General features: G+C 44.8%; 1 protein-coding gene across 1 annotated transcript in view; it reads left to right on the forward strand.

Moving 5' to 3' along the window:
- Positions 1–1,341: 1,341 nt before the first annotated feature.
- GYG1 (glycogenin 1) overlaps positions 1,342–21,252 on the forward strand; it is a 39,060-nt gene continuing 19,149 nt past the window's right edge. The window contains exons 1-5 of the mRNA XM_045813020.2: positions 1,342–1,482; positions 3,861–3,996; positions 5,805–5,979; positions 6,267–6,429; positions 17,817–17,943. Of these exons, the coding sequence (XP_045668976.1) occupies positions 1,476–1,482; positions 3,861–3,996; positions 5,805–5,979; positions 6,267–6,429; positions 17,817–17,943 (608 nt within the window). The 5' untranslated portion in view covers positions 1,342–1,475. The remainder of the gene's footprint in view (positions 1,483–3,860; positions 3,997–5,804; positions 5,980–6,266; positions 6,430–17,816; positions 17,944–21,252) is intronic.

Below are 21,252 nucleotides of genomic sequence, written 5' to 3' on the forward strand. Positions count from 1 at the left end.
AAGTCTCCTAAACCCACAGGGTTTGAATACATGAAAACCCCTCCATTGTACGTTTGCCCCCGCATTTCTACTTCCTACAAAGGAAGTTTATAAAGCCAAGTAACCAGGAGGTCTTCCCAAGTGAATCAGTGGTCTCCGTGCCATGAAGGGGTGGGGAGAAGGGGAAGGGATCAAGAGAGTTGCCTGGAGAATGATAATTAAAATGCTGATTCTTGGGCTCCACCCTTAAGATTTTGATTCAGGAGGTCTGGACTTAGGACCAAAGATTAACATTTTAACAAGTGCCCGAAGCAATTTTAATGTAGGTGGTCCAGGCCTACACTTGAGGAAACTGAGATAGTTGATTTAAGAATAGTTATCCCACCTTTGCAATAAAACACTTATTCTTACGCATCTATTTCAGTTTTTGAACTGATGTTGTCAATTTCCTATTTGGCTTCCATTCAGCATTTACTGAGCAACTGTTGTTTGCAGAGAATGGTACTACCTGTTCCTTTCCTGGTATGTTTGGGCTGGGTGGAGGGGATGGGGAGAGAAGGGTGTGATCACAATACAGAGCTATTTCTCAACTTCCTAGCAAAATGTCAAATTCACCTTTTCATGATTTGTGAAACAGATTAACCTAAACAACTGTATTACCCAACCACAGTTACCATAATTTGTTAACCTTTCCAGGGCACCAACGTAGCAGAGATGTCATGGCCTTACTGGTAGGAAGGTTAGTTCTATAAACCAAACTGCCTACCTTCTCCACTTGATGGTATGACCACAGGCAAGAAATTTAACCTTTCTGTAATTCAGTTTCTTCATCTGTAAAATGAGGCTAGAACACCTACTTCATGGAGCTGGTGTAAGGAGTCAGTGAAACCCTATCTAATGGATGCAGAGGGCTCCAAGAATCTAAATAATATAGTGCAGATTCATTTCATTTTTCAGTCAAAGCCACAAGACCATTGTGAGAATACTGAAAACTGTTTCCAGAGGCTGATTTGTAATTCTAGGTGAAAAGAGTGAAATTTAAACTTTATTTCAAACAGTTCAAGTGAATTACTGTCACTAGAGTGATCTGGGGTTTTTGTTTTTTAGGGTTCTCTAACTCTTGGCTCTTCTTCAGGAGTTTGTCCTGCTGATGCCACGCTCGACCCCAAAGTTCTGTTCCAAATCCCCGGTTTAGGGGGAGATGCGGAGGCGCGAGGTCCCAGCCAGGCGCCCCTCGGGAGCTGGACCGGAGCCCAGCCCCGGGGCTGGAGGGGCTGGGAGGGGACCGGGGTCGGCCGCCCCCGCCGGCAGCTCAGCGGGGAGGATGCCGCCGGGCGCCGGGAGCGTGCGCGGCCACGTGACGGCCGCTATAAGAGCGCTCCGGGCCCACGCTGGGCTCCCGCCGCGCCTCCTCCCTGGCCGCGCTCCCTCCCGGCGCCCGGCTTCTCCAGCCAGCAACCTGCGGCTGCGGCGGCCGCCCGCCCCCCGGCAGCACCATGACAGGTACGCGCCGCGCCGCCCACCGCCCCCCGGACCTCCGGCTCCTCGCCCCGCGCTGCCGTCCGCGGCTCCGCCGCCTCCCCGCCTCGCAGCCTCGGGGGAGTTCCTGGCAGGACGAGGACCGCCGCAAAGTTGCAGGCTGGCTGCAGTCGGGCGTGCCGCTTCCTGCGTCAGCCGCTGCCCCGCCGCCCCCGGCGCCGGAGCTGCGGCCGGGAACCCGGGACGCTGTCGTGGGGGGCAGCCTGGCGGCGCCTGGGCTCTCTGCCGAAGCCCCCGTTCCTGCTTCCGTCTCCCTGCCCTTCCTCCTGCTCTCACCGTGAAGGGCGGGCGGAGCAGCTGCGGCGGGGCCGGGTGGGGGCGGGGAGCCGGTTCCCGGGGGCGCCTGTCCTGCGCCCTGGAGCGCGGCGGGATCGCTCGGCGGCCGCCCCCGCCTCCCGCAAGCGGGAACACCTGGAAGGGCCGGCTTCGAGGCCGGGGCGCCGGCGGCCCCGGCCCGGCCCTTCTCTCGGCCGCCGGGGCGCTGGCCGCCACGCCGGGCCTATTTTTAGGCCTTGGGAGCCGGGTTGCGGAAAGCTAGAGCCGGGCGAGCGCCCCAGGGGAGCGGGCCGCCTGCGGTGGGCGTGCGCCGGCTCACTTGTTACAGGGGTCGAATCTGCCCCGAGAAGGGGAAGCGCGGAGGTAACTGACTGGTCCTTCCGATGTTGTTGAGGCTAATAGCGCGGTTAAGAGATCAGTTGAACTGCCGAAAGACTGCGGCTGTACCCGGAGTTGTTCTGTTTTACCCAGCTGTCATTGGTCTTTCCTGTTCATTTGTAATGTTTGCTAGGTGTTCCAGCTTACGTTCCTAAGCATTTGTCCTGTCTCCTACTTCATCTTGGAGAGCATCCATATTCTTGCTTCCTGAAATCCTTGAGTCCTCTTTACCTTACTAAACTTTTATCCGGGTTCCCCTGGAATCTGGACCTTTTTTGAGTTAAAACATTAGTTCTTTTTCCCCAGGTTAAATACTCTTGAAATGTGTTCGTCTTATGATGGGTTGAGGGAACAAGTAAAGGCAGAGACTCATCGGCATGTCAAATGACAGGTGGCCCTGTTCTGAGCTTTCCTAGAATGTGACTAGCTGGGAAGCCGGTGGCCCTTGAGGAGTGGGGAAACACCAGTCTTTCTACAGTTTAATAGCGATCTTGTTCAGGAAGAGAGTCCAGCAGGGTGTGAAGATGCCCTCTGGTCAGAGGCTGGCACGTGTGCTAGCCCCCTTGACAGCCTACATCTTTCTCTGGCTTCTCAATGCAATTCACGCTGTCTCCAGCCTCCGCATTGGAAAACCGGCAAAGGGAAAATGAGAAAGAGCCTGACTTCATGACAAAATGTCCCGACTCCTTGGCTGGGCAACAGTGCCCCCAAGTGACCCCTGCCAGTGTTTGATCCCAAGCATCCTGAACATTTGGATGCCCACTGCCTTGCTAAAATCCCCCTCAGAGATAGCGTGGACCTCAGACTCATTCCAGGGAAGAACTGGAGAAATCCTCAAGGCAGGGCTGGTGCTCTTGGGAGGGTGTGGCTTGTTCAGTAGGAAGAATAATCCGTGTGTTTGCCTTCCCTTCCAGCAACTGAGTGATTATTGAGTGTGCTGTGTGTGTGTGTTGGGGGAACCCAGGGTACAGGGTAGGGGGTACTGCTTGCTTCTCCAAGAAAGAGGAGGCAGGTTTGCTAGTACTTTTGAAGTGGTCCCTAAATCCAATTAGCACTGATTGGCTGCTGTTTAGAGAGACGCACTAAAGAGGGAAAGCCTGTCTATCAAGGTGATACTTGAGCAGACACTCAAAGTGACTGTTGAGATGTGGTGGGTGGAGTGGGTGCCTTTGCTCCAGGTTGAGGAAACCATGTATAAAGCCTGAGGTTTGGCAGAAGCCTAAGCATCAGGATGAAGAATATGGGCTCTGCTTTCAGATGTTCTCGGTTGAGGTCATTAGTTGGATTTGTGCTTGGCTGGAAATACTTATAGGAAACAAAGTGTACTTCTTGATTTCTTCATTACCACCTGTTAATTGCCTGAGGTCCATCTTCTGGTGTTAAGCTACTCTTTAGTCTGAGAATTTTGCATGTTCAGACTCTAAATTGGGTTTAATTTTTAAAGCTTAATCCACCTGTTGGAGACTGCCAGAGATGTTTCTGCTTCAAAATGGTCTTGAATCTTTCTTAAAGTGGGCGCTTGGGTTCTTCCTCCACTCCCAAAGAGGCTGCTCCTTTATTAATAGAGCAAATTGATCTCAGAGGAGCTAATTTTGCCAAATTGGTCGTTGAAAAGGGTCCTGGGGTAGGTTTTTCCAGGTAGGATATTATAATGAGTGTGGTTTTTTTTTCTTTCTCTTTGTATTAAGATCAGGCCTTTGTGACACTGACCACAAACGATGCCTATGCCAAAGGAGCTTTGGTCCTGGGCTCGTCTCTGAAACAGCACAGGACCACCAGGAAGCTGGCCGTGCTTGCCACCCCGCAGGTCTCAGACTCCATGAGGTGAGGACCTCCCTGCCTGTCTGTCTTTTGGTGGGGCTCTGACGTCCTTATCCCGTTTCTGGTATCACTGGGCATTGAGGCCATACCCGTTCCAGGGGTTGAGCACTAGGTGGAGAAAGATCAGAACTGCTGCGTGAAGAATTTCTGGATCTGAAACCTCTTCCCAGCTCTTGGGAGCTGTTCCAGCTGAGCTCCCTTCTGGAGGCGCTGTTCTGACCCAGCTCTTACTGGTTCCAGCTGTGAGAAGGACTCTCCTGTAAGCAAGTGCTCTGGGATGACCCGAGGGAACGTTTTAGTCCAGGCATTCCTTTTATGTGGTCACACTTCACTTGCATTCCTTTCCCAAAATGCGGCAGGGACTACTTTGTTTCCTTTTTCCAATCAGGGAAAACTCAGGTGACTGAAAGTAGTTTTCTCCACTGTCAGTTGGCATTTGTAACCTAAAGATCTTTATCATTTAATAGACTACAATATTTGCCAGGGCTTTCTGAACTAGGGATTGTGCTAAGAGAGCACCCTGGGCGTGGGGGGAGGACACAAACTCCTTGTTGACTGGGTTAGTTCACTTTGATTTGGTGGTATTACACTACCTAGATCCTAATATTACAGAAATATCTGGGCACACTAGCAGCTCTGTATGGTGTTTATTTGTGTTTTCCTACCCCTCTTAGAAACTGAAAATGCCCTTTTTGTGACTTTTTACAAGAACTGTGAGCACATGCCAAGGACCTCTGAAAAGGTTGCTATGTATAGATAGATATTTCTCACATACTAATAACCTTGTTTGTAAAGGATAATTCAGGAAAATGCTAAAAAGACTGTTTCCCAATGTGTACATCCTAATTTATAGTCTATTTAGTGAGGATGTGTGCAAGAAGACAGATGTAGTCTTAGATCCCCCTTTACTGTGGTAAATGGCTCCACTGACCATTTATTTTCAAAACGATCATGTTTACTGTGTGAATTGGAACATCTTTTTCTACAGCTTGGTGACCAATAATGTAATACCAGCTTTGTTCTGTATGTTTCATGTTATAAACTTTCAGTGATGATGTCTTTATCATATGTGTTCCCGTTCGCTGAGCTTAGTGTTTTACCTAAGTGTATGCCCACTTAACCCACCCCAAGATTGCTTTCTAAATAAATCTTGAGTTAATTTTGGGCCTGGAGAAGTACTGCACCTCACAAACCAAAGTGAGTCTCTCATTATGCCAGAAGTGCTAAGCATACTAGAAGTGTTGGGTATATTCGATTCTAAAAATTGGCAACCGAATAACTGAGTCCTTTAACATCCTTTGGGACATGTAGGCCTCTGTCAACTGCTTTAGCAAAAGTGAGCAGTTATGGGCTTCATTGCAGGTATTATATGCACTTAGCATCATTTGTAAAAACGTACAGTAATCAGCAAGAGTCCATTCTAATGAAATATTATTGTTAAATACATAGGTTGTTGTAAAGATGTGCTCTTTCCAAATGGGAGTCACATTTCAACAGGTGGTTTCTGTAATTTGCGGGTATTCAGTGATACAATAAAAAATAGAAAAGTTCTGCTATAATAATGTTTAACACAAGTCCTTCATCCTCACCAAAGCAATTTTTATTAGTGAAGTTAGCTGCGCATGCAAATTAATAGTTTGGCCTGAAGTAAATTAAGAGCATCCATTTAAGAGATTGTACTATCTCAAAGTAAGCAATCGCTCTGGTCATTGATGGGTAGACTCATAAGAATACAATTTTACATTAGGTGGGTTACCTGTTACTTATTTGGAAAGACACTAAGCTCTGTTTTCTGGATTTTATTTTGGCAGAAAAGTTTTAGAGACCGTCTTTGATGAAGTCATCACAGTAGACGTGTTGGACAGCGGCGATTCTGCTCATCTGACCTTAATGAAGAGGCCTGAGTTGGGTGTCACGTTAACTAAACTCCATTGCTGGTCACTTACCCAGTATTCGAAATGTGTGTTCATGGATGCAGATACTCTGGTGAGCGTGGCTTCGACGACGGGAAAGATGTATATAGTAACTGAGACCAGTTAGGCATTTGAGGAATGCTCTCAAGACTTGACAGTCAAGTTCAGATAAAACCACTCATTGAAAGCATCAGGTGACGAAGGAGAGTAAGCCCAGGCTACCTTACAGCTGTCATCTGAATGGTTAGGATCAGCGGCAGATTGTATCTTTTGTGTTGGATAACTTAAGGAGAACTTAAGAAAATGCTGGGGCAGAACATTTCTGTAATGCTTTCCCTCCCACCCCCCCCTTTGAATTAGGTCCTAGCAAATATTGATGATCTTTTTGAGAGAGAAGAATTGTCGGCGGCACCAGACCCAGGGTGGCCAGACTGCTTCAATTCTGGAGTCTTTGTTTATCAGCCTTCAGTTGAAACATACAATCGGCTGTTGCACCTTGCTTCTGAGCAAGGCAGTTTTGATGGTAGGTATCTGTTATCTTTATATTTGATAAGCTGTTAGTAACTTCTAGGGGCTGCTCTTCTCCAGGATCTAGTTGCTTTCATTCCTTGTGCCTGGAAGACAGCAATGAGTGATATGTAGCAAACAAATTCATTTGTGCTCTTGTTGGAAACACTGTTGTGTGTCTGTGTGTGCATATGCATTTTTCTTCTGTAAGTGCATAAGATTGAGCTAGGAGGCATTTTTATACACCTGCCTTTATCTCGCTTTCTTGTGTCTAAATTAGAATATGATAAATGAACCATGATTATTCAAGAATTCAAAAGACTATTATTAAACAACTCAAAAACTTTAACAACTCTCTTTAAATCTAAGTAAACTTAACTGCAGGAGCTAACAGGAGGACCAAGCATTGTTTCCATAGAAATTGGAGGAATAAACCTGGTAATTTGGCTCATTCTCTTGGGAAGCATTAAAAAAAAGATAGAAAATTAAATGATTAATCCCTGTCTCCAAATTTTCATTCCCTGTAAGGCTGCACATCAGAGTGGTATTTGCAAGGCCAAAGAGTAGAATATTGGCAAAGTTAGCATCCATTTTCCATAACGTAGAAGCAGATCTGTAGCCACTTGTATATATAGAAAGGTTCTGACTACTCGTGGATTTAGGGCCCCACATCATTTGGAGAAATTTGATCAAATGAATTAGGACGTATGTTTCCATTTCAGGCCAGTCTCTGAAATAATAAATAATCCTTTTTTTTTTTTTAAAGATTATATTTATTTATTTATTTGACAGAGAGAGACAGCGAGCGAGAGAGGGAACATAAGCAGGGGGAGTGGGAGAGGAAGAAGCAGGCTCCTAGCAGAGGAGCCTGATGTGGGACTCAATCCCAGAATGCTGGGATCATGCCCTGAGCCAAAGGCAGACGCTTAACGACTAAGCCACCCAGGCGCCCCCCATCTTTTTTGTTTTAACAACAGACTATCCCAAGAAAGAACTAGTAGTTAATGTGCAAAAGCAGCTCTTTCTGAAATTAATGTTGATGGATCTTTTGAATAAAGAAGAAAGCTAATTATGTCAGAGAAGAAGGATCCACTCTAAGAAGCGGCTCTCTCAGCAGGGACTTACTATCAGATACTTGACAATGTGGCAAAGAGCCCTGAGCTCTGAAGCAGACCCTCAGCGCCAGGGGAGTCTCTTCCCCCTCTCCTCTGCAAGAGCAGGTCTGAGATTGCAGGGAGTAGATCTTCTGAAGCGAGGGAAACGGCTTTCCTCAGTTGACCTAGGTTTGGCCCTTGGTGAATATAGGAAGATTCATTTCCATTAACTAGTTATCAAATTGAAAGTCATAAGCTCAAATTTAAACGTTTTAAACTAAAAGATTAAAAGTTTGTCAGATTGCTGAAGTTAAAACCATTTCAGTTATACAGAAAACTGAGATTGGATTTTTGTTGTGCTATTCACAGGAAATAAATTCTGTTTGGTTACTTGACAAAGGATTTGGGATATGCAGCTATTGAAATGTCATTGAAAAGAATAAGAACGTTTAAGTCTCCCTCTTGTGTGTCACTGTTTGGCTAGTGTAAACTCTGTCAGGAGCTCTCAACGTGGGGTTGATTTAGCTTCCTAGGGGACATTTGGAAACAGCTGGAGACCAATTGGGTTGTCACAATTGAGAAGAAGGATGCTACTGGCATCCAGTAGGTAGAGGCTCGGGTTACTGCTGAACGTCCTACGATGCACGGGGACAGCCCCCACAGCAAAGGATTACCAGGTCCCAGTTGTCAATAGCGCCAAGGTTGAGAATCTTTGCTCTATGCCAAGACATGATACGCTCTAAAACATCAGGAATATCAGCACCATAATGGATGACGGCATCTGATAAGAAGTACAGTCGTATCGTAGGCACCCTTAAGTAGGAAATAATGTGTTGAGTGTTCACTGTGGTCAGGACCAAATGCAACTTCTTCACTTCACTGGCTTATTTTTTTTAGCTCCGTAGAAGAAAGGAAAGATGTATTAGTATTTGAGTTCAAAACACATACTCCTTATTTCTACTGCTATCCTAAAACCATGACCTTTGCATAAAAGGAAGGTGAGAGTATTTTTAGCAGAAGTCCACTGTTTGTCTTAACCTTCCCGTCAAAATATAGCTTGCTTCACCTCCTCCGATCAAATTTGAAGGAAGTAGTGTAATGTGCCAGAAACTCAGTGTAAATTGTCAACTCCAGTAAACAATTCATTCTAAAATAGACCCAGCAACCTGAAATCCAGGTGACTGTGCTCGGGTAGAGAGAATCAATCCAATTTCTAATCTAGAAGAGTACTAGGTTTTGTTGTTGAAAGGAAGAGTTTCGGTACCAAACAGTAGTATGCCATGGCAAATTACCCAGGTCACGATTTTAGAATATAAAACTAATCTGGGTCATCTACCTTGTTTGAGAATTAAGAGGTACTAGAGGAGTTGATGAATTCATCGTTAAGAAGCCAGGACGTGTGAAAAGTGCCCAACTAGAAAGCACTTTCTGCTTTTTCAGCCAGAATCGGAAACCACGGAGAGGTTCTCTCTGCCTGGTAGCACATTCCGTGATTCAGCGGCAGGGTTTCCAGGAGCTGGTCTTTCTGTAAGGTGTTTGGCTTAACTGGCTTGTTGGTGGTGAAGGATTGAATTTTCTCTGTTAATAGAAATGCTTAATTGAAGGAGTTGAAAATTCAATTATGCGGATGGGAGCTTATAGTTATTCTCAATATGTTGTTTAAATTCAACAGAAGAATAGATTAGCAGCTCCTGAATGAAAGGTAGTTTTCCCTTTGTGTCGATAAGCTTTACTTACCAAAGAAAGCTCACAACATACCGAAGGGAGCCTGTTCCACTCTGGAGAAGTTTACTCTCCTGTTGAATTGATACCAGCGTGACATAAAGACTTACTGGACTGACACTTAACGTTTCGTCGTGAGCTACATCTTTTTTCCTAACGGCAGTAGTAACCTTGCTTTTACTTCACGTTTTTGGTGCAGTGCACAATTTCTTTTAGATGTTCTGTCCTAGGCACTGAGATAGGAACATGTTCAAATGTTTCCTTTCACATTTTCTAATATCCAGATATTCGCCATCCCCCTTCACCCCCAGCTTTACTGAACAGAGGGCTTAGGTCTCAGTATTTTTAGATTGGTATTAAAGGAAACCCATTTGTAGATGATTTTATCTCAGTCTGAATATCTCGCAAGTCCTGCTTAATCTCTTGCATACGTCCAACAAAAACGAGGGGGCCGGGTGTCCACTGACAAGCCACACAGGCTGCTGGTGGCTGAGTGTTTGCAGCTGCGTTTGCGGCCCTTCTGCAGAGGAATGTGACTGGCATGCCTGTAATCACCAGCGCTCTAGTTACTACCCCTCCCCATGCCTCTGGCCAAAAGAATAACCGTAGCATGGCCAGTCATGCTAGATACCTTGACTTCTCTCTTCCTTCCAGATATATGGAGTATTAGAATTTAGAGCTAGTGACTGTGCACCTCATTCATGGCTGAATTCTAATTTTCCGTAGTGAAGTATCTAAGTTCCTATACTGTTGGTGTTCGCAAACTGTCTTGACACTTACTTCATAACTGAAGTTACATGTTTCCTGAAAGTTGAACAATAGCTGTTGTGAAATATTTGCACACTAACATTTTACAGAATGTGACAAGATCAGGTTAATTCAGGGTTTGTTAGCAGTGAAAGGAAGAGGTCATATTAGATACCGATCATCGGTTTTGTGTCCACGAACTCATGTGCAGTAAAGATGGTACGCTTGGCCCTTGAGGAAATCAATCCAAATGCAAGTTGAGGTTTACTTTCTTTTCCTCTGTTACTCCAAAGCACCCTGAATTAAGGGTGCTGGTAGAGTTGAAGAGTTTAGTGTTCAGAATTGCTGTCTGTTAAATTTTATCTATATGTGTTAGTTTAAAAAACCTAAGTCAAAAAGAGGAATTTGTATTTTCCAATTTGGAGTGTTGGTTTTTTGTGGGTTTTTTTTTGGGTTTTTTTGTTTGTTTTGTTTTTAAGAATTTATTTATTTGTCAGAGCACAAGCAGGGGGAGCAGCAGGCAGAGGGAGAAGCAGGCTCAATCCCAGGACTCTGGGATCATGACCTGAGCCGAAGGCAGACGCTTAACTGACTGAGCCACCCAGCCATCCCTTGAGTGTTTTGTGGGGTTTTTTGTTTTTGTTTGTTTGTTTGTTTAATTGGGGATTTACTTTACTGTAACCTAAATATCCTACGCTATTTATTGGAGTAATGAAATTTTGGTCTATGGTTGAATTTTCAGAAAAAATAGGCAATAATTGGTGATCGGAATATTAGGTATGATTTTACTTTCAGCAGAATCCAGGACCTGCTGTGAGGCCCTTACACCTACATATTCCATATTCTAAGTGGTCACTGAGCCCCTTAAACTGTAAGATGTTTTTTCCTTGCTTGCAGACGTAAACCAGGAGAGTATAAGTTTTTAAAAGGATTTTTAACAGAAGAGATTTGGCTTTAAATTCTTATAAAGTGTAAAGTTGACCCCACTGCTACCTCCTGTAACCTTTGTAGTTAATTAGGCTTCAAATCGGACCTGCCCAAGAAAGGAATGAAGGTGAGAGGTATTTCCAGATAACACTTGTCTCGTCCAACCCAAAAAGCTCAGAAATCCCAGTGCACCTCACTGGGTTCACTGACTTGGTGGCTTCTCCCTTGCCGGCTGCCTGTGGTGGGCTTGCCCCGGCGGCCTCAGCATGAGGCTGCTTGCGGCCAGGAGGGTGCTTGTCAACTGCTTTGAAAATTACTCCGCTCTCTTGGATTTATATCACTTAGTTGATAGTACGAGTAGTAAGTATCTTGAATAAGTAAAAATGAAAAGCAAACGTCATAACATGTAACAGCAAGACAAATGAGCCCCCAGGTTTTTACCTCCTTGTGCCCTTGAGTATTTCTTTTAAGTTAGTCATCTGTTTGTCTCTAGCCTTGTAACCAGCAGAGATCATGACCCCGTGAGAAATGAAGAAGGGGGAAAGGGCCAACGTGTTACATGTGTACGGGCTCTTAAACGGGTCCTCCTCCTTCCTCACTTCTTTCCCAACAGTCCTGGGTGGTCGTCATTCACTCACTCGTTCACTCATTCACGTGTTCGTGTAGCGGGTCGTTCTTGGGGGCCTGCTGTATAACTGGTACGAGGAGCCCCTGTCGTCACGTTCAGGATGGCAGCCTGGCCAGTGTTCCTCCGCCGGCGGCAGAGCCAGGGCTGAACGAGACAGCGTTTCTTGACCTTGTGGCTGGGTTGTGTGTGTGGTTTTTTCCTTCCCTCCCCATTAGTCCATTCTGCAGCACTCACGAAAATGAATCCTGATAGTGATACAGGATGGAGGAGAATCTCTAGGACATGGCCCTCATTACAGATTAATTAAAATTCATTTCTCTGAGTAGAGAACAGCTGGTACATTCCTCACCTTACAGATAGTAGACTTGAGCCTCCATTTCTCTCTCTCTACAGCTTACTGCTCTTCTGCCCCGAACCACGGTATCCAGAAGGCCTGTCTTTCTAAATCCGCTGCACAGTTAGGTCTTGCGTTGTTTTCTGAGTCTGGAGATATTCTTGGAAATATCATTCTCTACGTTCTGTAGTCCATTTAGCATTTACATAATTTTAGGTACTAACCTGGGCAAGATACTAAGTTTAAGGGCCAGCAATAGACTGGTAAATAATTCAGATTTTTATACCTGCCTCTATAAAGCTTATGAGACCTTACAGAAATTTCATAAGTAACTATATAACTACTCATGTAATTGTGATTCTGATAAATTCAGAGTGCTAAGAGAAGCTAGACTAGGAGGACCTGCCTTAAATTGAGAAAGTGAAATTTAGGTCAAGAATAAATGTTCCCTTGCGTTTATATGTTATTTAATTAACATCTTAATGGTTAAAATCTTTTAAAAGATAGATTCTTACCTATTTATTAGAGCACGCATGCACTGGTATGCACGAGTTGGGGGGAAGAGGGAGAAGCAGGCTCCCCACTGAGCTGGGAGCCCAACTTGAGGGAGGGATGGTGACATGCAGTGATAGTGAGACCCAGGCTCCAAGCGCTTAGATTTCCATGAGCCACCTGGGGTTCATCCAGTGATCCTTGGCAAACCTCATAGAAATATTCCCAAGATCTAAGCCATTCATAAACTATAATCCTTGGCATGCTTGCTATAGACAGAAGCAATGGTACTAGTATATTGTGGAAGTCTAACAAAGCCAGACACATTTTCATTTCAGCGCTTGCCTGTATCGCTATATAGTCTTAAGCATATTTTAAATTATTTGCTTGATATTTGCTGCTCTGTCCCTTTATTAGATTGAGAACTGTTTGAGAGCTGAAACCTATCTTGTTAATCATATTAACCATAATGCCTGTACCAAATTTATGTCACTTCAGATATTTTCTATGGAAATGACAGTGCAAGCTGCATTCTCGGGGGGGGGGGGAGTCATTCCTTTGAAGACTCTAAACCGGTGCTTCATATATTCTAATATGCAGAGAAATCACCTAGGGGTTAAAACGTGGATTCTGATTCTGTAGGTCTAGGTTGGGGCTTACCGTTCTGCATTTCTGTCAAGTTCCCAGGTGATGCCCGTGGTGCTGAAACCTGGACCACTTCGAGTAGGACAATTCTAGAGGGAACATTCCTGCGGCTGAGCTATGAGGGTTCATGTGTAGCAGGGAGGGTGGGCCAATTCTGGTTTATTCACAGGAGGCAGGCCAACTGCCAACGAACTATGAGAGGGCACAAAAACTAATGCATGCATTTGAAAGACGGCACTCACCTCCATCTCTGTCTTATATCAGAAATTCGGTCTATCTGTCTTGTAAAATAGACCGAATTTCTGGTGAGTGCTGTGATGTGTCTGTGGTTACCAGGTTCATGACCCTGCTCAAAAGACCTGGGAAATGCTGAATGGTTGTAAGAGTCTTCCTCGGGCAGCCAGGTGGAAGGATGATGCAGAATCTGGTGCCATGTGTCCCTTGTCCCATTTCCTTTCTGTCTCTCACCTGTGTTGCCATGCCCTGGCCTGATGGGTCACAGCTGCTGGCCATGTCTCCTAATCATGTTTGTCGGTCCAGAGATGATTGCGATGAGAAGCGTCTTAACCTGTCAGAATAAATAAAGCTGGCTCCAGAAGTCTGGCTGAAATGTACTGGACTAAAAAGTGCTGGGAGTTTTGTAGTGAAAGTTCAGCAGTCTTCATAGCATCCCTGTATGTTTCGTGGCGCAGGCATGCTTAGATTTGCATTCTGCTTTGACTTGTGCTCTAATTTAGGGACTTCTAAAAAGACAGTATTGCTAACGTTACATATAGATTTTTCTGATGAAGTTAAAACATTTGCCTGACCTTGAAACGTGGAATTGTGCATTTGGAAAAAGGTGTTTGAAACGTAAAAATTACGTAAAAAGCTACAGACTTTCAGGTGATGTTTAATTCTATTTTTAATCCACAATTTTGGCCTCGAAGTTGACCGTCGGTAGTCACATAATGAGGTTGGAGGCCGTGGAACTTCTATGCTCTGTGCTGTCCGCTCCAGAGGTCCAAGGATTTGCCGGTTGAATGCGTACAACTGACCCACAGGTCTTCCCTGCTCGTTTTACCTCTTGCTTGTTTCCTGTCCCACCAGTGCTGCTCAGCCCTGCTGTGGCACACGGCTGAGGGACCGAGGAGGTTTGTAGGGTACCTGAGGGTAGACGGAAACAGCCTTTGGTGGCCAGGGACAGCTGGCCAGGGGCTTTGAGGGATCAACAGCTCTGACTCCTGTTTCCCGGGGTCATCCTGTCTGATCGGGAAGTTCTGGTTTACAACTACTATTCTGACCTTCACGGAATTAGATTTCTTCATTGTCCTACATGTGATCCGTAGTCCTTTTCAGTGGAATTGCTTAATTTTGAAAAGGTCTTCTAATGTGGCACTAAAAAAAAAAAAATAGAAAAATATATATAGCATGATGCCCAATTTTCCAAAGTTCAGAAACGAGTGAAACTATGCCTGTTGTCTGGGGAGATATATATATATATATGAAAACCAAGAAATCTAGACCATTACAAACAAAATTCACCATTAATAGTTACTTTTGGGGGAGGAGCAGTGGGATTGGATTAAGGAGTCCACACAGAATTTAAACAGTGTTGGTAACATTTGAGTTCTTAAATTGGGTATTGGGTAGAGTTCTATAATTAATATGCTTTATAAACTACACATATATTTTTGTTTTGATAGTATATTTCATAATGAAAATTTACAGGTAAAGAATATTTAGAAAACATCTTGTCACAATCTCATTCTTGTTCCTCATCATTATTATTTTGAATTATAAAAATAATTCAGCTGTACTAAGGAAAAGTCAGGGAGAGCACATCTGTAACACCAGTGTCCTTATACAGTTACTCTTGTTTTGTTTATTTTCTTCCAGTATGAATGTTCATGTTTTTAGTTACGATAACGATGTCTGTCACTGTGTATCTTTATATTTCATGGTGGACTGATGGTCTTTATAGCTCTTAGTTTTAATGGCTAAATAATATTCCTACAAGTGGTTAGTATCATAATATACTAACCATTCCTCTGGTGGAATATTCACATTTTTTTCACCTTTTCTGCTATTACAGAACATCTTCAAGTTTTTTGCATTCATTCTACAAGTAATTTATGTATGTGTAAGGCATTCTGCTATGTGCTTAGAATTACAGTAGTAAGCAAAAAGCCATAGTCTCTGTCCTTGCAGAATTTAGAATCTAATGGCTAACAGTTCTTGATTATATTTTGCATTTTAAGCACATTAATCCTCAGACTTTCAAAATTCTTTATTTTTGAGAGAACAGTAGATACACACGCAGTTGTAAGAAACAATACAGAAAGTTCCCGTGGATCCTTCACCCAGTTTCCCCAGTGCTAACATCTCACGTAGTTCTACAGTCCAGAAATGGACACGGATACAATCCATGAGCTCTATTCAGATTTTAGCCGTTTTAAGAGTTTTACGGTCGTGTTTGTGTCTGCATGTGGGTTTTCTGTGCAGTGTTATTACGTGTGTAGTTTGGTGTGACCACCACCACAGTCGAGACAAAACCGTTCCGTCACAGGGACCCCTCATGCTACTCATGTAGCTATGGCTGCTTCTCTCTGACTCGCTCCCCCTCCTCGACCCCTGACAACCACAAATCTCTTCTCTATCTTTATAACTTCGTAGTGTAAAGGATGTTATATAAATGGCATAGTAGGACTGGATTGTTTTCATGTAGCGTAATTCTCTTGAGATCCATCCCAGTTGCTGTGGGGAGGAGTAGTCTTTTCCTTTGTATTGTTGAGGGATGCTTCGTCGTATGGAGGTGTCCCGTTCCTACGCCTGTTGAAAGACATTTGGACAGTTTCCAGTTTTGTGCTATAATGAATAAAGCTTCTGTGAACGTTTCCTCAACCTTTATTTTGAAGATTATACGTGAAAGGAAATCAGTAAGACTTCGAGCCTCTATACCTCAACCACCAGTGTTTATGCCCACATTTGGGGTGTCTTTGTAGAATCCAAAGTAAGCTACTGATGAATGGTACAGTGTTTTAGCTTTAATATTTAATATTTTGTCTGAAAATATGTTGTCAATATAGCTAAACTCTGTTTTTGTTCATGTAAGCAGTGGAGCACATCCTGCCACCGTCTTTATTGTCCTTTAGAATTTATGAGGGTAGAATCTCAATTTTTTGTTGAGCTGTTTGTCCCTTTAGGAATGAGGACCCATCCTAGCCTCCTAATACAAAGAAGTTGCTCTGTAGACATTTGTTCAATGAATGCCTTTGCTCCATGGAGTTGACTGAGGGTGTTTAGAAAGGATGAGATACCCAGAGGATGGATAAGGTACATTTGGACTTCAAACTGAATGCTTTGATCTTACTGCTTAGTTCCAAATATTAAATAATCTCCAGATTTTTAAAGTCTCTTTCAAAACCAATGAAAACCAAATAATAACGATAGCCAACTGGGCCTGTTGTGTATTTAGGAAGAAAACTGGGTCTTGAGGAAGAGGGAGGTAACTGCTCAGTATAGCAGCCTTACACTTGAAAAGAGCAGGGTTCTCCCTACCTGCCATCTCCCATACACCGCGCGCACGCGCACACACACGCACACATGCACATATACACACACCCTCCCAAGCTGCTGTTTTGCTGTATGAAAGACTGGTTCTGTGCATGTTTTCTGAAATCTCATGAGCCCAAACAGAAAGGACATGGGTTATGGAGCACAGTATGTTTCGAGGTAGCTTATCGATCTGTTTGGTTACTTGTGTGTTTATGATTTAGGTTAGACACTTAGCTGTTTAGATTTTTATTTCTATTTTTTTTTAATTTCTTTTGAATGAATGGCCATGGCTGTCACTTTCCAAGGAAGGCCTAAAGATCAGGAACCCCAAGGGCTAAGCAGACACTGTGCTGTGTGGTTGTGGCTGACCTTGGTCCCAGTGATGACTGACCTGGACCTGCCCAGAGGCTTGGTCAGTGGTAGGAGAATGCACCAGGGTGATGTGTCTTTCTGGGCCTCTGTCGAGCCAACAGTTAGGGGCTCTGGAAAACTGTTCCATTATCCCAGCTTGCTCTCTCATGCTTTTCACCACCCCCGCTCCTGCCCCTATAGCTCTTAACATAAAATCTAAAATTCTTAACTGGGGATAAAGCCTGTAGTCTGAACCCTGTGTGGTCTGGTCCATGCCCACCTCTCTAAGACCCACCCAGTGCCATGCAACCCCTTCCCTCATGCCGCAGGCCGCGTTCACAGGCCACCTTCCAGCTTTGTGTTCCTGCCCACCTCACATCTTTGGTACATGCTGTTTGTTCTGCCTGAAACGCCATCTGCCCTCCTCCTCTCCCCCTGTATTTGTCAAGCACTCCTGTGTACCTCTCCGATCTTGGCTTCAGTACAGCTTCCTCATGGAAGCCTTCCCTGACACATCACGTGTTCTTGAGCCATTTCCACATGCCTCGTAGCACCCAGCCTTTCACTGCTCTCCTCTCCATCTGTGACAATGCTTATTGACTTCTAATTTGCCGGTACCAGTGTATCCCCCTCCTCCTGCCCCGTCCCTCATGAAGTGATGACCGTTTCTTAGCCCCCTGTTGACTCTTCGGTGCCTGGCGCAGTGTCTGAAACATAGCAGCTGCCCAGTAAACATTTGTTGAGTTCGCGAATTAACTCAGGAAAACGGCCACCCCCTAAAATGTCCTTGGTAGGGTTAACACAGAATTTCTTATTTTAAAAATGGAATCTGTACCTATTTTTAAAGATCCAGTTATGTGTTTCTATGAAAATTATTGACCTGTCTTTGAAGTCGATGACTGTAATTCATTTTTTTTTTCTTTCAGGTGGGGACCAGGGTTTACTAAACACATATTTTAACAGCTGGGCAACAACAGATATCAGAAAACACCTGCCATTTATTTATAACCTAAGCAGCATTTCTATATACTCCTACCTCCCAGCATTTAAAGCGTAAGTGCAAATGGTTTAACTGTTGTGGGGTGGTTAGGGCAGGGAAGCGGGATTTAACATTTGGGGGGGGGGTTTCCTCATTGTCATTCTGGGGTCAATAATAGGTGGGAGCTTTGAGGGTAGTCTTTCTCTTATGAGAAACATGGCTATAGTCGGGAAAGGCCTTGATGTTATCAGTTACTTTGGAGTAACCCAGAGGGCACTCAGCCACCTTATGGAAAAAGGTCCCCATTTGCTCCTGGGGTGCCACACCCCCTGATGAATCGTCCCTGTGTCATGGTCATGAATCCATAGTGGGCACAAACCCAACTTCTGCTACACTTCAGTTCCCGTCCCTCCAAAATGAGGATGTTAGCGGCTTTCCCCGTGGTTATTGTGGAGATGAAGCAAGGCGTTGGCCACGGTGTGCCGTCCCCGTCCAGAGCAGGGGCTGTGGAGTCGGACTACCTCCGTTCACAGTCTGGAGCAGCTTCTTCTGGTTGGTTACTAGTTACTGAACTTCTAGTTCAGGAGGAGTTAGACTAGTTACTGAACTTCTCTGTCTCCATGTCTTCTAAAGCTAATTGGGATCATTAAGAGAGGTAGTCCTATGAAGTGGGTAGAAGAGGGCCTGGCCTACCCTTAGCACTCAGTGAACGTCAGATTATTAGTCCTTTTTGTTTGAGAGGTGGTCTAGCAGTGAGCAGGGATCTCTGAAGCCAGAAAGGCAAGGTGTGTGTTCTCACTCCGCCATTTACCTTCTCTGTGGCTGAGCCTCTGTGCCTCAGTTTATTCATATGCAAAATGACAAGGAAAACCAGACCTACCTCGGAGAGTTGTCATGAGGATGAAGTGAGTTCAGACAGGCATAAAGCGCTCAGTGGACATCTTGTTTTTGGCAGTATTACTTGTTTGGCACTCCCGCTAGTGTGGTTCTAATTCAGCAATTAATACGACCTAGTTGCAGGGCTGGTCTCACTGAACAGGGCCCAGGCCCTGTTCTTTAGCCTCTGACTCATTTGTGTTGAACGAAGATGATGATTCAGGTTTCTTGAACGGAGGCCAAGCTGTCAGGTTGATCCTGAGACACAGCCGTGAGCAGCAAAGCTCTTCATTGAGTTGGGCTCGGCTGCAGTCTCCCGCATGGGCATTCCTGAGACAGCAGAAAACAAAGGGCCTTTCACTCCTCATATTTCATTATCCAAGTCTTCTCTTTATGTCTCCCACCACAATAATGAGCATGTCTGGCTTTTTGTGGCAGAAGTGTTTCCTTTTCTGTTCTTTTCTGGGCAAACTCTGTCAACATTCCCCCAGATAAGGATTATAAGTGTCTTGTGTTCTTTCCTCCCTAACTGTTCTCTTGGCATATGTCTCTGACATATTATAGCCTCTTGATTGTCTTCCCTCTCTAGAATGAAACAGGCAAACTCTCAAATATACCAACTGTCGCCCGGGTAACACAAATAGAACAGGATTCACTATCAAGGGGTGGATTTAGAGAAACTTTTTTTTTTTTTTTTTTTGGCCACTCTGTCCTTGGCCTTGTCAAGTACCAGCCTGTCTTGCTTGAAGATGTGGGCCTGATTCTTTTCATTCTTATTGCCTCATAACTAACCCTGCAGCTTTGAACTGAGCTCCCACAGACCATGATAGTTTGATCCCCTGGAACTGAATTTGTGATAATAGGGCGGTTGGCTAATGTAATTGACTAGACTCCGTTGAGCAAGCAAAAAGATGGGAGGGGGAGGAGAAAGAATGATTAGTAGTAGTGTGAGCAGTTCTCCCCACCCTTCCACTTAATTCTGCTCAGTGAGCACGTGTCCCGGGATGAATGTGCTGGGGAGACGTGAATCTGATCTCCTTCCAGTTGGTTTCAGTTCCCAAACAGAGTCAACCTAGTGTTTGGAGGTTTGTGTTTTTCATGTCATGTGGCCTCCAGTGCCTAGCAACTGTCTCGCCTCTGGTTCATTTAGACTCCATCTGATTTTCACCGTAACACCAACATCGAACACACTGCACCTTGCAGTGATCGCCTGATTTGCGCAGACACTGCTTGCATTTATTTTGTTTGACAAAAACAAGAAGCAGGTAGAGCCGAGCTCAGGTGTTTGGGGCACGGCAGGGGGGAGATAGACTTATTTGCCAGAACTAGGGCCTCCTCTCTCAGGAACCCAGTTATTTTTGTATCCTCTGAATGAATTTCCCAGAAAAACAGTTTGAGATCTGAATGACCAAAATGGTGAGGTTGGTTTCTTCTTCCCGGCTCAACAAATCTGTGCTAATTTTGGAAATCTCCTTGGTGTGCTGCCGTAACCGTAGAGTAGGTGACGCACTGGGGAGGTCGGAGCGGCCCCCTCCGTTGGCTGCCGTGCCTGGCCCGGGGCCCCACAGGAGCTCCTGCTGCTTCTGGGCGGCCCGCCCTCAGGGGTGTCCGCTCCACGCTTCTCTGATAAGACTTTTCAGAGAGCTGCTCTGTCTCCCCCCATCCCTGCCTGTCTGGGAATATTGAAACCCCATCGAAGAACTCCTTTTTCCTTTCCCTCTGCCAGAAAATGCTTTTGTTTTTCTTGCAGAGATCCATTTCCGGAGACATTTTTCATACAATTGGGAAGGGCTAAAAAGACAGTTCTATTCCTTTTTTGTTTCAAGTGAATGTAAAATTGTGACCCAGATCTTTTAAGCTGAAGTAGACGATCGTGGACATTTGGGCCACCATAGCTACTGCACAGATTGCCCTGCGGACCCCTGGGAGCTCAGCATGCATGTGGCGCTCCGTTGCTGGGCTCAGAATCACCTTAGGGGTCTCCAGATCTCAGTGGCCGTGTGGCGTGCTGGCCTTCCCTAGGACAGCGGGTGGGGGGTGGCAGGTAGAGACCGCGGAGTGGTTCAGAGCAACTTGGGCTTGGCGGAACAAGTGAGAATGTGTCTTACCAGCTCCAAGCAACCATGGGCCATGAGGTCACCAAGGCGGGATTTAGATGCCCCGGAATCTTAGAACCGTGGATATCTTAAAACACATGCTGCACTTAGGGTAGCATTGCTGTTTCATGTGAAGTTTTCGCTGAAGGATGGCCTCAGATGAATCGTATTTGGCATGAATTTGAGCCATGAAGGCGGCATCTCTAATGCCTTTCTCTACGTACCATTTGGCTAGAACAAGGCCTAAAGGAAACACTTAATAGTTCTATCACTTTGAATGAATACTCGAACATCGCTTCTGAAAAACAAAATTAGTGCTGTTTTCTTTAATAGAAGATCCTCTTTAACACAACATAATTTGAGAGCTAAAATGCTTGGTTTAGTAACTTTTAAGGTAATTTGTGAATTGAG

Source organism: Ursus americanus, chromosome 20, assembly GCF_024610735.1.
Source record: "Ursus americanus isolate L20-20 chromosome 20, mUrsAme1.1.p, whole genome shotgun sequence".
NCBI classification, from domain to species: Eukaryota; Metazoa; Chordata; class Mammalia; order Carnivora; family Ursidae; genus Ursus; species Ursus americanus.